This window comes from Pseudochaenichthys georgianus, chromosome 8 (assembly GCF_902827115.2).
Source record: "Pseudochaenichthys georgianus chromosome 8, fPseGeo1.2, whole genome shotgun sequence".
Classification (NCBI taxonomy): domain Eukaryota; kingdom Metazoa; phylum Chordata; class Actinopteri; order Perciformes; family Channichthyidae; genus Pseudochaenichthys; species Pseudochaenichthys georgianus.
The window spans coordinates 23,611,515-23,627,951 of NC_047510.2; the positions used below are offsets into that span (position 1 = coordinate 23,611,515).

At 42.6% G+C, this 16,437-nt stretch overlaps 3 protein-coding genes across 5 annotated transcripts in view; 2 read left to right on the forward strand and 1 right to left on the reverse strand.

Annotated features, from left to right (window-relative positions):
- The window catches only part of prkcab (protein kinase C, alpha, b), a 154,867-nt gene that overhangs the window by 134,697 nt on the left and 3,733 nt on the right, over positions 1-16,437 (reverse strand). The gene's annotated exons all lie outside the window — the stretch shown is intronic.
- On the forward strand, positions 7,533-9,727 carry LOC117451161 (uncharacterized). Its single transcript, XM_034089313.2, has 5 exons — positions 7,533-7,626; positions 7,708-7,766; positions 7,841-9,113; positions 9,192-9,235; positions 9,309-9,727. Exons 1-4 carry the CDS (start codon positions 7,604-7,606, stop codon positions 9,202-9,204), a joined length of 1,368 nt encoding a protein of 455 aa, XP_033945204.1. The 5' UTR covers positions 7,533-7,603; the 3' UTR covers positions 9,205-9,235; positions 9,309-9,727.
- LOC117451162 (uncharacterized) lies at positions 11,093-12,906 on the forward strand. Of its 2 annotated transcripts, XM_034089314.2 has the most exons (5): positions 11,093-11,186; positions 11,268-11,326; positions 11,401-12,673; positions 12,752-12,795; positions 12,869-12,906. In XM_034089314.2, the coding sequence occupies exons 1-4, from the start codon at positions 11,164-11,166 to the stop codon at positions 12,762-12,764; spliced, it is 1,368 nt and encodes a 455-aa protein (XP_033945205.1). In that variant the 5' UTR covers positions 11,093-11,163; the 3' UTR covers positions 12,765-12,795; positions 12,869-12,906. The 2 variants fall into 2 exon arrangements, with proteins under 2 accessions (XP_033945205.1, XP_033945207.1); XM_034089316.1 differs by lacking the exon at positions 12,752-12,795.

Below are 16,437 nucleotides of genomic sequence, written 5' to 3' on the forward strand. Positions count from 1 at the left end.
TTATGTTGTGTAACTGTTTAATGGTGTTATCTTTTTTGCTACCCCCTTCCCCGTCAATTTATAGTGTTGGTCCCAGCGCAAACGTATTAGTTTAACAAAATCTGCATCTAAAATGGTGGCGTAGATACGTTATTTTCCCCTGTGCAATTCTCCATTTACTCAACAATAACACATAATTATCCTTGTGCTTATTTATTTGTTTGATTAATAAACACAAGTTGGAGTCCGTCAGGACCGAGGGTCGGAGCTGCTCATTTGCTTTCGAGAATATTGCACCCGGAAGTAAGTATTCTCTCAGCTTCGCTTGATAGTCCTCAAGCTCTGTGATTGGATGTTTGAGTGTGCTCCGAGGGTTACGCCGAGCGTCGAACAGCACTTTGAAATGGGATGGAACCACGGCACACTGTCCAAAACTGGATTTGAACGGGTCCACCCCGTCCCCCCTCCCCCACTCCGTCCCCAGAACTACACATGCTGGCTATTGTGTTTTGCAACATGTTCTCTATGGCATGTCTACTGGGAATTGTAGTTTTAAAAGATGTTTTCGTATTTCCCATAATAAGAAGTTGCCAGTATTAAACTGTGTACATCCCTGGAGGTTTAGGGGATAGGAACACTCAAATTTAAAACATATAATTAATAGATGGGTGAAAATTGCTTGTGCCTATAATGGGCAGCATTAATATATACCCACATGACAGTTAAGGTCAGAAGAGCTTTATTTAACAGCTGGTCTTATGTCTGTGACCCCTCCTGTTGTTAATTGATAAGCCTGAAACATGCACTTGTCAAGGTTCAGAGGCACATTGTGCAAATATGGCAGTAGCCATCGATCATCTTAAGATAAGATATACTTTATTGATCCCAGTTGGAAACATTTGCGTTACATCAGCATGTGTAACAGTTGTAAATATGCAGTGGTGTTTATTTGTAAATCATTTAGTATAACCACACAAATTCTGTGTTTTATATTCAACAATTCTGTGTTCTTTATTTATTGATTGTTCAATACCTGACAAGGTCGGAGATGAAAAACTTGGGTCGCAGGTTCCTCAACAGTGCATTACAAGACATCTATCAATATGTGTGTACCTCCACCATTAAACTGTCATATTCTGCACATTTCTTATACTATCTACATACATCTTATAAGAGTTTAATACATATGTATAATATCAGTTAAAATAAGTGCTTCAACCTAGTTAACATTGCTGGAGGTATACACAAATATTGATAGATGTCTTGTAATGCACTGTTGAGGAACCTGCGACCCACGTTTTTCATTCAATGCAGAACTACACCATAGTTGTGTAGGCCTATATGATATGTCAATAAACCTTAGAAAATCTTGAAATCTTGAAAGGGATATGCAAAATAGTCATTATATACAGTCTTTAATTAACTATTAGTAGAGAATAACAAGTAATGAATATACTTTATAGGGATCCTATTAATATCTAATAATAAAAATAATGAAATTCAATAACATGCTTTAACCACTAGGTGTCCCTTTATATCACCGTTATGGTGTAAATACAGCCTATCTACCAATTGGTTCAAATATAAAAGTCAGCCGAACTAGTGTTGATACTGCAAGGAGACGTATTGTGTGAAAATAAATGAAAGATGTTGTTTAATTGCTGATATATTTATGATCCACGTCACATTTTCAGTTTTGGCGGCAGTTCCTCATGTTTGTCTAGAAGTCTTCTCATCAGGGCTCTATAAATAGAGAACTACGGCAGATATGTAATATTTAATGCAGCCGAACCGTGTATTACAATGCCGTTCTGTGATGACTTTCAAAGAGAAAAGCAAGCACACTCGGAAGGGATCTTACAATTTCAGAGGCGTTTTTGGAGAAATACTACGTCCCAAGTTGTGGACCAACGTAGTTATTACAAAAATGTTTGTGAGACTGGGTTGGACATCCCCTTATGTTGACAGACACATAGCAAGGTCTTGTGTTGCTCTGTCTTTAGGGAGTGCTAGCTGGCACACACATCAAAAACACTTTACTATTCAATTTGACAGGCCACCAATGCAGACAAAGAAAAGCAAGAGCCAATACTTCTTGACAGGTTGCGACACTACTGGCTGGTAAAGCTCACAGGCAGGGCAGAGAAACTGCTCAAATTTAAAACATTTAATCTATACTGAATAAACTGGGAATCCTTCTTGTGGTTTGTATATTTGTGGTTTCAAAATGCAACCTGATAACATTAAAACACAAAAGAGGAGCTGGGAACATATAACAAAATAGAGATGGTACATTGTGTTGCTAGTGAGGATTTAGGAGTGGAGGGAGAAGAAAGGGATTCAGAGAAGAGGAGGGGGCAACACTCTATAGTATAAAGGGACATTTTGAAAGTGGAGCAGAGGCAAGCAGAGGCAGAATTACACATAATTATCCTGGCCAGCTAAGCTTCCACTCTTGGTGGAATAAATGTCGTTCAGCAGGGAGAGGGTTTTGTATGTACTATATATAAAGTGTCAGTGATTTCTCTACATTCAACCAGCCTATATAAATGAGTCCCTCCCAAGCTGACATGTACAGTATACGATTTAATGCTAAGCTTGATATGTTTCAATAGATATCCACAATTAAGTTTATGTGAAACTGAAAGGATTGTATCATCATGTAGTTTTGATGTTTTGCTCTTACTATACTGAAACTGATTCAAAATACATTATAGGGATCTGCTACGAATAAAGCATGATTAAGCATTTGATTTTCTCGTTTTTTCACGTTCTGAACCTCATGTTGGCTGTAATTACCTTTGGATTACCATTTGAAATACTTTTCAGATAGTTCAAGGTTTGAGATTGAGTTTCAATCGAATTTAGTGACTTCCATTCAGGATTAATGAGATTTAACTTTATAATAAAAATGTTTAACTTATTATAAGTGATTTACAGAGCAATGCTTTAAAATAATAATATTTCCAACTAATGTGGCAGGTTGAAAACTGCAGAGAGAAAACACCCACAATGTGGGCAGGAGATTCATAATTTCCCCCAAAAAAAGCAACACGGCATAGATCTTAGAAGGATTTAATTAAACATATCCAAGCTATCGTTACACTCAATGCACGGCGTCGCGTCACTTGAAAGGAGCAGTTGCATAATTTCTTGTTTGGGGTTTCCCATGAGGAGTTGCCCGGCTTTTACTCTAATGTGTTCAAACCCCCACACTTCTGCTCACTGATTGGTTAATGAGGTCCACTGTTGCATTCTGAGCGGAGGACGTGATTGGCTCAACACCTACACTGCCATTAGGGCTCAGTGACAATCTATTTGGAGACATGTGTCAGCCAATCGTCATGCTAACTGACACATACATGATGTCACCCACAGGGGTAACAAATATCCCAGAGAGTGGTGAGCAGCTTACCCCCAACACCATCATCTCTGCGCATGATAAAGATCTCATCGTAATCACTTGAGAAGAAGTAAATACTCACTGGGTTGGAAACGAGAGTAGGCATATTGGCTGCATTAGGTATGCAAATATATTTCGAAACACAACAACAAACTAGGCTGGTTGCAGTAACGGAGATGTCACCATGGAAGCAGAGAGCGGACTTAAGAAGAACAGCAAACAACATGGAGATGATTCACGCCAACAGCATAGGGAGCAAACAGACAGCAAACATTTTGCCTTCTGAAATGTCTTCAAGCAAAATACTGGATGTCTACAAAGGGAGATGTTTAGTTAGGAGAAAACAATTATTATATGCACTGTCAAGGACTACAGAACAATTTATCTTCACTTGCACCCATTGGGTTAGTAAAAAACACAATTAATAAAACATACCTTTTCTATGATCTACTGCAGTGTCCCTGTGTTATCTCTTTCTATACTGTATATACAAGGACATGTCAAGAAACATAGGAGTGTCTAAACCTCTCTTTTTCCTGGTAAAAATACACTTCTAAAAAAGGCCAAAGTATGACTTAGGGCTTCAAGTAGGATGTCAACTGGCAAACATTTAGTTTTTATCTCCAAACACAGCGTGGTTGTTTTCTAATGTGTTCATTCCTCCCTCATTATCTTCCTGCTGATCTAACCAACTTGCGTGGAGGAGGTGTGTGGTGCAGGCCAACAGTCATTTTAGACTGTATTCGCTGCATGATCTGATATCAAATCACTTAAACCTTGACTTAAAACTCTCACATTAATTAAGATAACGGAAATGTAACCTACATTTTACTGACTTTAAAGGGATTTTTCTTACAACGTAATAGACTGAAGGGACATACATTTTAATCTGACGTTGGTAGACACCAACAAAAAGCTAACATTTAGTGATAGTAGATTAACATTCATCATGAAACATGACTCGACATAATGAAATGTTGCTTCTGGATGTGTAAATAGGCAGTTTGCTGTCAAGTTCACCATATCAGTACAATGCTCACAACCTTACTGCTGTCCCCATGTAGCCAGACAAAAAGTATTTTATAACTGGCTTAAGTAAATCTGATTTTCAGCATACCCTACAAACTTGGCCACATTTTACAACCTGTTTTGTCATCACTTAGACATAATACCGTCCACTGTTTTCACTCTGCTCTCTTTTATCTGCTCTGAGTAGTCACACTGTTTGCTTTATCTTTGCCAAAACTCTGCAGCAAGAAGCCAGAATGTGTAAAAGGTCTCTTTGACTTCATCATCCATCACACTCTCACACCCATTCAATAGCAAATTCTCCTGTGTTTATGTAGTCTTATACATATGGGTTCACCTTTTCCTCCTCCTCAGCTTCTTTCCACACTCTACTTTGTTATATCCTCTCATTTGTCTTTTTTTCTACTCCCAACCGCCTCTCCCTCCATCTCTTGCCTTTCTAGTGTCCAGACGTAGTGCTCTCCTTGCAGCTATGGCTTCTCAACTCTCCAGATGGCACAGTCATTTCCACAGACGCTCCATTTCAAAGGCAAGTGAGGAGGGGAAGGCAGGGGGGAGAGCAGAGCATCCAACATGGTGGCAAACGATCCAATGCTGAAACACACTCACTCACACTCACACCACTTTTTTTTCCTGTGAAATTTGGGCAGGAATGGTTTTCCTGTGGGAATTAACAAGTCAAACTTGAAATGTAATTAAAATATATTATTGTCATATTTGGATTTGACTCAGCCAGTGTTCATGTGTTATCCTTTCTCATGTCAAAAAAGGAATTAAAATAGGACTTACACATGGAGCTAGAAGTGCTGAACGCCTCCATCTATCTGCTGTGCATAATTGCAACACAACAACCTATAATTTATTTCTGCATCCTTTGACTCAATGAAAACACTCATCAATCACTCTGGGGATTCCTAAAAGGTGGGTTTGCGGTGAGACGTGGTGGTTCCATTGTGAATATTTTCCAATTTTGACATATGGGGAGAAAATCATGACATCTATTAACCTAATACATATGTTGTACATGCCGCTAATCATCTCACTTTTACAAATAACGTGCAGACAATAATTTCAATATATTTATATTGTAATAGTTTTACAAAAAAAAGGTAATTCTGCAGTGGCAAGGGGCACATACATGCGTTGAAACATTTTAAGTTCAATTAGCATTCTTCACAAGAAGTCATGGTTCACTTTTTTTAAATATGGCTTCTAATCTTAATTAATTAAACATTTACTTCTTAATAAGATTCAGGATAAACAGACTTGTTTGTGTTCCCTTTTTCAAACAGTATATGCACAATTTGTTTAAAAAAAAGTACAACCAACACACAATGAGAGTGAGTGGGACTAAAGAAAATACTGTATAATATGCACAGCGTGAGGGAGGAAAGGAAAGGGTAGTGACGTCCAAGTCGAGTATGTAATTGTAATGGGTGTATGGGATTTAACTCAGCATGTCCATATGACAGGATGTATCACTTATGCATATTCTCCACAGTGAACCATGTCACAGCCAAAGAAAACACTGCATGCATCTCAAATGTACACACTAACCAATGTTCTGTGTACAATGTACAGTGAATTGTAAGGTATACTTTTTACAAGGTTCTTGATTATATTGTGGTGAGTCACAACTTGTAGGGTCGCTACGGTGACTGGATATTTAGGGGACGGGTGGCGCAGTGGTCTGTGCATCCGATCATCAGATCAAGGGGGAGTGCTGGGGAACTCCAGTTCGGAACCCGCTCCTGCCGCCACTGCGTCAGGCCGTTGTGTCCTTGGGCAAGACACTTCACCCGGATTTGCTCCTGTGGGTATTGTCCACAGTACATGTATGATACCAATGTGTACTTGTAAAAGCGCCTCGATGACTTTATTTATATAAAGTAGATTACATTTAATGTACAGAAATTCTAAGAACACTGCAGTAAATGAAAAACATCTAACATCCTGTGTATATCCAAGAACATGCATCTTTCAGCCCGCTTCTATGACGCTTTCATGGTCAAGCCCCCCCTGTCAGACAATTAAGCCCCTGTACTCAAGATGAATTAAAAATGTATCGCCATTCAGAAAAAAAGGAACATGAATTGTAATCTCAAGGCAATGTTATCCCTTGTGTACATGCATGAAAACCAGCACAACATACTTTAAAATATCCATATTAAATGTTCCCATGTAAATGACAGGTGTCTACATGGATCTGGAACTTAGGGTAGACTGTTTCAGCAGAGAGTTCATTAAAGCCACAGATCTTCTTACTGCATCATCACTATATTACATGACAGTAGTTAGCACGAGAACAACACACATGCTGGTACATTTGGTGGAAATATAGGTTAGTGTGCACAAGATGGACTCACACTAGCCTAGAGAGTTAATCATCACTGTAGTGCAGTGAGCAACAGGAATCCCCACGTTGTCGTACCCAAAACTGTCTTGTGAGCTCGTGGCAGAACCGTGAAACAAAAACAAAAAAATATACAACTTAAAGTATTTATTTGTTTTTCTATTTTGCTTCTGCTCATTCCACCCATTTTGAGATACCTCAAATGCACATCAGCTCTACGGACTGGGCCCTCCTCAAACTGATGATAAAGCCTTTTTCAATATCTTGTAGTTTTTACTCTAAGCTGTAAAATCTTGTCAGAGAAAGTGTGAGGAATTAGAGCCATGCATTTATTTAGGTACTTGCAAATATGCAAATACCTTTCACTCCTGCCACAGTATCAGATGTTTAGGGCGAAATGTTATACTAGCAAAGATGTTGGCAACATGGTGTTGGTTTCAGGGCACGCTGACTCCCTGTAGAAGCATTAGGTGAACTACAAGCCTTCTGGCTGCTATGTGCAAAATGCTAGGTCAAATGTAAGGAAAGGTATTTATTGAAGACAAAAGTGTTCTTCAAGAAAGCAAAACTAGAAAACGTTTCAGTATAACAGAGTTTGAAAGGATAACTTTCACACTGAAACAATGGGAGGTGATGTCTAGCTGTCACACCTGTTCATGGTTTGGTCTCTGATTGCCCTGGGACCAGGTGCTGCCAATGGGCTTCGTTAAGTGAACTGGATATAATAGAGACACAGAGGGCTCTCTAACCATACACAGGTTACTCTCAACTCCAGTGAGCTGCGTGTCTCAAACCATAGCTTCTGAAGAGTAAGGTGTGCTGCTTTTCAGATTACAGCCATGGCTCTTGGTCCACTTTTCAGGTATATTTGATTGATGTTTACTTCATTTGTTTCAATTATCTTGAACATATTTTAAATTGCATGTTTCTTCGTTACGTGCAGAGTTTCCTGGATTTGTCTGTTGCTGTGTGACTTCACTATAGGATTACCAATCACAAGAGGTAATGTGACTTAACTCGATTGGCACATTTGGCTGAAGGAATATATTCTGTAATTTAAATTGTTACTATTACAGAGTATGGATATCCATATTATGAAGACCCAGGTTACCAACAACCTGGTTCTGGTTCAGCCACACCTCAACTAAACGCACAACTTGCTCGTGCTGTAGAGGGGCTTATTAATGGCGGCTCAACAGACTGGGACCAGGAAGACCTACTTCAAATTCCTTTAAGCCCCAACTACCCTCCGATTGCTCCTGAAAATTCTCAGCAAAGTCCTTCTACAAATGGTATGCCTGCTTATCCAGCTGTGGTGTTTACTCGTGAAGCCGCCGTTGAGCCTGCACCATCTTCCACATCCAATGTTGTAAAGTCTCCAGGCGTTGAGTCGTGGCAGCCTAAGCCAGCAAGCAATGGTTCTAGTTTGGCTAACCAGAACATCAACCTTGGCTCCCGTGAAAGTGGCTCAAGGAACATCCCTCATCTTGTTTTTGAAGACGTCTTTCAATATCCATCTGAGAATATTGACACTTCCAATACTGCAGGAGGGTATGGTCAAGCTATGGGCCAGGGGACTTCAACAGGATCTGCTCCACCACCAAAAGGGCCCTCATTCCCCACGAACCCAAGATACCAACAACCTGGTTCTGGTTCAGCCACACCTCAACTAAACGCACAACGTGCTCGTGCTGTAGAGGGGCTTATTAATGGCGGCTCAACAGACTGGGTCCTGGAAAACCTTGAAAACCCACCTGAATTTCCTTTAAGCCCCAACTACCCTCTGATTGCTCCTGCAGATTCTCAGCAAAGTCCTTCTACAAATGGTATGCCTGCTTATCCAGCTGTGGTGTTTACTGGTGAAGCCGCCTTTGAGCCTGCACCATCTTCCACATCCAATGTTGTAAAGTCTCCAGGCATTGAGTCGTGGCAGCCTAAGCCAGCAATCAGTGGTCGTAGTTTGGCTAACCAGAACATCAACCTTGGCTCCCGGGAAAGTGGCTCAAGGAACATCCCTCATCTTGTTTTTGAAGACGTCTTTCAATATCCATCTGAGAATATTGACACTTCCAATACTGCAGGAGGGTATGGTCAAGCTGCGGGCCAGGGGACTTCAACAGGATCTGCTCCACCACCAAAAGGACCCTCATTCCCCAAGAACCCAGCAAATGAAAGAGCCCAACAGGCAAAGCAAAATTATGGAAAGATGCCAAAACCAGTTTCTAGCCTCAGAAAAGCATTGGCTCCCCAGAGAGTGAGTGAACCATTCGCTCAAAGCTATATAAGCCAGTCCAGAAACAGCTACCAGCGAACAAAGTATCGACAATCCAACACCAGGTACTCTCCAAGGTATGTGCACAGCTTCAAACTTCATTCTCCTAAATGCCCGTTTAAACCAATGCCTGATAACTAACGTTTGCCTTTCAGGACCAAATGGTAACCAACATGGATTTTTGAATTGGAAGTTGCAGGTAAATGTTTGAAACCTTGACATTTCTAAGATGACTGTCTTTCAAATATTAACACCTGCTTTCATGCTTGCAGAATGTGATGTCCTCCCAAAGAAACAAAATAAAACTTTTTGCTGTGTGGCCTCTATTTCCATGTGTGATTTGATATGCAACCGCCAGTTTTTCCTCTTGAAATCACTTGACACCCTTTCAGATGGCTAAGTCAGAGTGTATATTTAAAAAGAAAAAATATTAAACCAAGTCGACAATTTCGTCCATCCATTGCTGACCATCCCACAAACTGAAGGTGGTGTGCGTAGTTTTTCGATGCACAGCAGGACACACCAGACGACCCTTAATCTGTCCACACCTTAGTAACAATAAACTGTCATGCAGGGAAATTAATATGAATGATCACAGGAGCCACACTTTCTAGTAACTCGTAAGACCTGCTGGTGAGCACATATATATATTTTTTTTTAGCTTGATGCATGATCAACATGTCTGCATTCAGGGCTTATATATATATATTTACAGTCTCATAAGAAATATCACAGATAAAATCTGTCTTACATGTATTAACAGTCCAGTATCCCACATCTTTATAATGTTATCAAGAATTGAAAAAGCCATTATGCATCCATCTCTTGACGAGAAATCTGTACATCAAGGCCTCTGGGGAGGATCCCACTATATGGTACGCAAAAAGCAATGCGTTCCCCATGCACACTGTACAAGAAAAACATCTAACATCCTGTGTATATCCAAGAACATGCATCTTTCAGCCTGCTTCTATGACGCTTTCATGGTCAAGCCCCCCCCCCCCTGTCAAACAATTAAGCCCCTGTACTCAAGAGGAATTAAAAATGTATCACCATTCAGACCAAAAGGAACATGAATTGTAATCTCAAGGCAATGTTATCCCTTGTGTACATACATGAAAACCAACGCAGCATACTTTAAAATATCCATATTAAATGTTCCCATGTAAATGACACGTGTCTACATGGATCTGGAACTTAGGGTAGACTGTTTTAGCAGAGAGTTAATTAAAGCCACAGATCTTCTTACGACAGCATCACTGTTACATGACAGTAGTTAGCACGAGAACAACACACATGCTGGTACATTGGGTGGAAATATAGGTTAGTGTGCACAAGATGGCTTCACACTAGCCTAGTGAGTTTATCATCACTGTAGTGCAGTGAGCAACAGGATTGTTTAAAGTATTTATTTCTTTTTCTATTCTGATTCTGCTCATTCCACCCATTTTGAGATACCTCAAATGCACATCAGCTCTACGGACTGGGCCCTCCTCAAACTGATGATAAAGCCTTTTTCAATATCTTGTAGTTTTTACTCTAAGCTGTAAAATCTTGTCAGAGAAAGTGTGAGGAATTAGAGCCATGCATTTATTTAGGTACTTGCAAATATGCAAATACCTTTCACTCCTGCCACAGTATCAGATGTTTAGGGCGAAATGTTATACTAGCAAAGATGTTGGCAACATGGTGTTGGTTTCAGGGCCCACTGACTCCCTGTAGAAGCATTAGACGAAAATCTTCTACAAGCCTTTTGGCTGCTACAATGTGCAAAATGCTAGGTCAAATGTAAGGAAAGGTGTTTATTGAAGATAATGTGTTTATTGAAGAAAAAAGTGTTCTTCAAGAAAGCAAAACTCGAAAACGTTTCAGTATAACAGAGTTTGAAAGGATAACTTTCACACTGAAACAATGGGAGGTGTTGTCTAGCTGTCACACCTGTTCATGGTTTGGTCTCTGATTGCCCTGGGACCAGGTGCTGCCAATGGGCTTCGTTAAGTGAACTGGATATAATAGAGACACAGAGGGCTCTCTAACCATACACAGGTTACTCTCAACTCCAGTGAGCTGCGTGTCTCAAACCATAGCTTCTGAAGAGTAAGGTGTGCTGCTTTTCAGATTACAGTCATGGCTCTTGGACCACTTTTCAGGTATATTTGATTGATGTTTACTTCATTTGTTTCAATTATCTTGAACATATTTTAAATTGCATGTTTCTTCGTTACTTGCAGAGTTTCCTGGATTTGTCTGTTGCTGTGTGACTTCACTGTAGGATTACCAATCACAAGAGGTAATGTGACTTAACTCGATTGGCACCTTTGGCTGAAGGAATATATTCTGTAATTTAAATTGTTACTATTACAGAGTATGGATATCCATATTATGAAGACCCAGGTTACCAACAACCTGGTTCTGGTTCAGCCACACTTCAACTAAACGCACAACTTGCTCTTGCGTTAGGGGGGCTTATTAATGGTGGCTTAACAGACTGGAGCCAGGAAGACCTACTTCAAATTCCTTTAAGCTCCAACTACCCTCTGATTGCTCCTGCAAATTCTCAGCAAAGTCCTTCTACAAATGGTATGCCTGCTTATCCAGCTGTTGTGTTTACTCGTGAAGCCGCCTTTGAGCCTGCACCATCTTCCACATCCAATGTTGTAACGTTTCCAAGCGTTGAGTCGTGGCAGCCTAAACCAGCAAGCAGTGGTCGTAGTTTGGCTAACCAGAACATCAACCTTGGCTCCCGTGAAAGTGGCTCAAGGAACATCCCTCATCTTGTTTTTGAAGACGTCTTTCAATATCCATCTGAGAATATTGACACTTCCAATACTGCAGGAGGGTATGGTCAAACTACGGGCCAGGAGACTTCAACAGGATCTGCTCCACCGCCAAAAGGGCCCTCATTCCCCAAGAACCCAAGATACCAACAACCTGGTTCTGGTTCAGCCACACCTCAACTAAACGCACAACGTGCTCGTGCTGTAGAGGGGCTTATTAATGGCAGCTCAATAGACTGGGTCCAGGAAAACCTTGAAAACCCACTTGAATTTCCTTTAAGCCCCAACTACCCTCTGATTGCTCCTGCAGATTCTCAGCAAAGCCCTTCTACAAATGGTATGCCTGCTTATCCAGCTGTGGTGTTTACTGGTGAAGCCGCCTTTGAGCCTGCACCATCTTCCACATCCAATGTTGTAAAGTTTCCACGCGTTGAGTCGTGGCAGCCTAAGCCAGCAATCAGTGGTCGTAGTTTGGCTAACCAGAACATCAACCTTGGCTCCCGTGAAAGTGGCTCAAGGAACATCCCTCATCTTGTTTTTGAAGACGTCTTTCAATATCCATCTGAGAATATTGACGCTTCCAATACTGCAGGAGGGTATGGTCAAGCTGCGGGCCAGGGGACTTCAACAGGATCTGCTCCACCACCAAAAGGACCCTCATTCCCCAAGAACCCAGCAAATGAAAGAGCCCAACAGGCAAAGCAAAATTATGGAAAGATGCCAAAACCAGTTTTTAGCCCCAGAATAGCATTTTCTCCCCAGAGAGTGAGTGAACCATTCGCTCAAAGCTATATAAGCCAGTCCAGAAACAGCTACCAGCGAGCAAAGTATCGACAATCCAACACCAGGTACTCTCCAAGGTATGTGCACAGCTTCAAACTTCATTCTCCTAAATGCCCGTTTAAACCAATGCCTGATAACTAACGTTTGCCTTTCAGGACCAAATGGTAACCAACATGGATTTTTGAATTGGAAGTTGCAGGTAAATGTTTGAAACCTTGACATTTCTAAGATGACTGTCTATCAAATATTAACACCTGCTTTCATGCTTGCAGAATGTGATGTCCTCCCAAAGAAACAAAATAAAACTTTTTAAACTTTTTGCTGTGTGGCCTCTATTTCCATGTGTGATTTGATATGCAACCTCCAGTTTTTCCTCTTGAAATCACTTGACACCCTTTCAGGTGGCCAAGTCAGTGTGTATATTTAAAAAGAAAAAATATTAAACCAAGTCGACAATTTCGTCCATCCATTGCTGACCATCCCACAAACTGAAGGTGGTGTGCGTAGTTTTTTGATGCAGAGCAGGACACACCAGACGACCCTTAATCTGTCCACACCTTACTAACAATAAACTGTCATGCAGGGAAATTAATATGAATGATCACAGGAGCCACACTTTCTAGTAACTCGTAAGACCTGCTGGTGAGCACATTTATTTGTTTTTTTAGCTTGATGCATGATCAACATGTCTCTATTCAGGGCTTATATATATTTACAGTCTCATAAGAAATATCACAGATAAAATCTGTCTTACATGTATTAACAGTCCAGTATCCCACATCTTTATAATGTTATCAAGAATTGAAAAAGCCATTATGCATCCGTCTCTTGACGAGAAATCTGTACATCAAGGCCTCAGGGGAGGATCCCACTATGGTACGCAAAAAGCAATGCGTTCCCCATGCACACTGTACAAGAAAAACATCTAACATCCTGTGTATATCCAAGAACATGCATCTTTCAGCCTGCTTCTATGACGCTTTCATGGTCAAGCCCCCCCTGTCAAACAATTAAGCCCCTGTACTCAAGATGAATTAAAAATGTATCACCATTCAGAAAAAAAGGAACATGAATTGTAATCTCAAGGCAATGTTATCCCTTGTGTACATGCATGAAAACCAGCGCAACATACTTTAAAATATCCATATTAAATGTTCCCATGTAAATGACAGGTGTCTACATGGATCTGGAACTTAGGATAGATTGTTTTAGCAGAGAGTTCATTAAAGCCACAGATCTTCTTACTGCATCATCACTATATTACATGACGGTAGTTAGCACGAGAACAATACACATGCTGGTACATTGGGTGGAAATATAGGTTAGTGTGCACAAGATGGCTTCACACTAGCCTAGTGAGTTTATCATCACTGTAGTGCAGTGAGCAACAGGATTGTTTAAAGTATTTATTTCTTTTTCTATTCTCAAACTGATGATAAAGCCGGTATATCCGCCGGGCCATATACGGCCCGTTGGACTTTTGAATCCGGCCCGCTGAATATTGGTACAACATTTTCCAAATTATAGTAAAGACCGCATTAATTTTGCCTTTATCCTGCAATACCCGGCATTTCAGTTGATCCCACTAGATGGCGCACTGTAGACACAATTTACCTTTGCTGGAGTCTGATCTATTCTCTCAGCTGTCCCCACTCTGCAACCCGGGAAGATCGGCAAATACAAGTTGTAACAAGCAGTAGCGCAGAGCAAAGTGACTAGAACGCGACCACACACTTATCAAAGCACTTAGGCCTATATAAAGTCAGGCAAAGCTTAGCATAATTCTGTTTATTTTACCTTACTTTAATAACCATCCGTTCACTGTTTTTGACTATTGTGAAGAGGCAGACGTTTTCCTTTTGTTTTGTATTATTGCAACGTTTTCCTTTTGTTTTGTATTATTGCAACTATCGGATGGAATCAATACATGGGCTACATGTGGCCATCACAAATAAAATCATAACGAAAACTACGCCGGTAAAATATGCGTGTAGAAAACGTCTTATGCCAAAATATGATAGCAACAAGTAAGATAGTGTAGTGCCGAGAAATATGGAGTCAGAGGCGGTGCATCGAAGGTGCAAAAGGGAACTTTAATGAGGAGCAGAAAAGGACATGTTGCTGGCTTGCAGTCCGAATAGACAAGAGAGAGATAAAGGAAGGAGGACACAGTATATGCCCCGGAGGTACAGTAGGCATTAGTGTCCGTGCGGAACAATACCCCCAACCTGTAGTTCCATGATTGAATTATGTACCAGTGGTTAAATAGGTGGTCACCACACAAGCCCCCCCAGAATTCAAACATGGCAAAAAAATATATCCCCACGTCCGTGGAGGAAGCACCACAAGGGCCGAGGAGGGTGGGGCCGCAGGTGAGGACCGGGCCACGAAAGGGGGCCGCAGGAGAGGGCAGGGGCCCTAACGAGGGCGAGGGCACCCACACCGGGGGCGGGCCGTCGTAAGGGGGCCGCACTAGGTGTTGCGGAGAATCCAGCAGGAAAGAGGACAACCCGGCCGCAGGCAGACGCACAACGGCGGCGGGCATGAAGTCCTCGGCAGGCGTCGAGGTATCCCCGGAAGAGAGGAGCAGTCCCCCCGGGAGGAAGGAGCACAACCCGGCCGCAGGCAGACGTGCCGCGGCGGCGGGCATGAAGTCCTCAGCAGGTGCTGAGGCATCACCGGGAAGCAGGAGAGGCCAGACAGGGTCCCGGAGCGCGCCACCCATGGGCCGATGGAGCATGGGCGACGTCCGGAACTGTCGAGGCGAGAGGGGGTCCAGGAGTGCGCCACCCAGGCGTCGATGAACGTGAGTGGCGTCTGGATATCCCCGGAAGGCAGGAGAGGCCAAACAGGGTCCGGAGCGCGCCACCCACGGGCCGATGGAGCATGGGCGACGTCCAAACTGTTGAGGCGAGACGGGGTCCAGGAGTGCACCACCCAGGCGTCGATGATACCGTGAGTGGCGTCTGGAACCGCCGTCGAGGTGGTGAAAAAGATGAGTGTCCACATGAGGTCAACCGGCTGGTCGAACCTCCTCTCCGGCACCGGAAAAAAAATTGTTAACAGTCAGATGTCAACACGTCGTTAGTTGCTAGCCGTTAGCTGCCGCTGTTAGCCGTCAGTCATCGTTGTTATCCGTTAGCTGCTAGCCGTCGTTAGCCGTTAGCTGTCGTTGCTAGCCGTTAGCTGCCGCTGCTAGTTGTCGTTAGCTGTTAGCCGTTGTTAGCTGTTAGCTGTCGTTGTTAGCCGTCGGTAGCTGCTAGTTGTCGTTAGCTGTTAGCCGTTGTTAGCTGTCGTTGTTAGCCGTCGGTAGCTGCTAGCCGTTAGCTGTAGTGGTTAGCTGTTAGCTGGTGTCGACGGCCGCTAGCCGGAAGCCGTTAGTCGATGTCGTCAGCCCCAGAGCCTCTGCTAGGCGGCGTGCCCCCACCAGGGAAGGTGCCGCTGCGCGCAGTGGCCAGCACCTCAGGGGTAAATTGCCGGGCGGCCAGGAAGAACCGGTCAGCTTCTTCGGCTAAAGCACAGGGCTCAACACGAGCCGTGTTAGCTAGCGCAGCCTGGACACGCAGCCGCATGTCCCGAAGAAACAGTTCCATGAAGTAGAAGTCGGGGTCTTCCGTACCTAGCAGGTCGTGCATCGTCTCCTTGTAGTCGGAAGTCTTGCTGTCTTCCAGTGCCGAGACGATGGGGGAATGGCGAGCAACGTCCTCAGCCATTCCGTGAGGGGCGCACCGAGCCTCAGTCCGTGTGCACGTGGCAGCCACGGACGTCTCCAAAATTCTCCGGCAGTTTGCGAAAAACGGCCTCTCTAGCCATGTTCGGTCCAATCTCGGAAACTTCTCGA

Bases quoted from the DNA above. Each gene is read 5' to 3' on its own strand.
- LOC117451161 (XM_034089313.2), top strand. From the start codon at position 7,604: ATGGCTCTTGGTCCACTTTTCAG. The intron at 7,627-7,707 runs GTATATTTGATT...CGTTACGTGCAG, and splicing joins GCTCTTGGTCCACTTTTCAG to AGTTTCCTGGATTTGTCTGT. The intron at 7,767-7,840 runs GTAATGTGACTT...TTACTATTACAG, and splicing joins AGGATTACCAATCACAAGAG to AGTATGGATATCCATATTAT.
- LOC117451162 (XM_034089314.2), top strand. From the start codon at position 11,164: ATGGCTCTTGGACCACTTTTCAG. The intron at 11,187-11,267 runs GTATATTTGATT...CGTTACTTGCAG, and splicing joins GCTCTTGGACCACTTTTCAG to AGTTTCCTGGATTTGTCTGT. The intron at 11,327-11,400 runs GTAATGTGACTT...TTACTATTACAG, and splicing joins AGGATTACCAATCACAAGAG to AGTATGGATATCCATATTAT.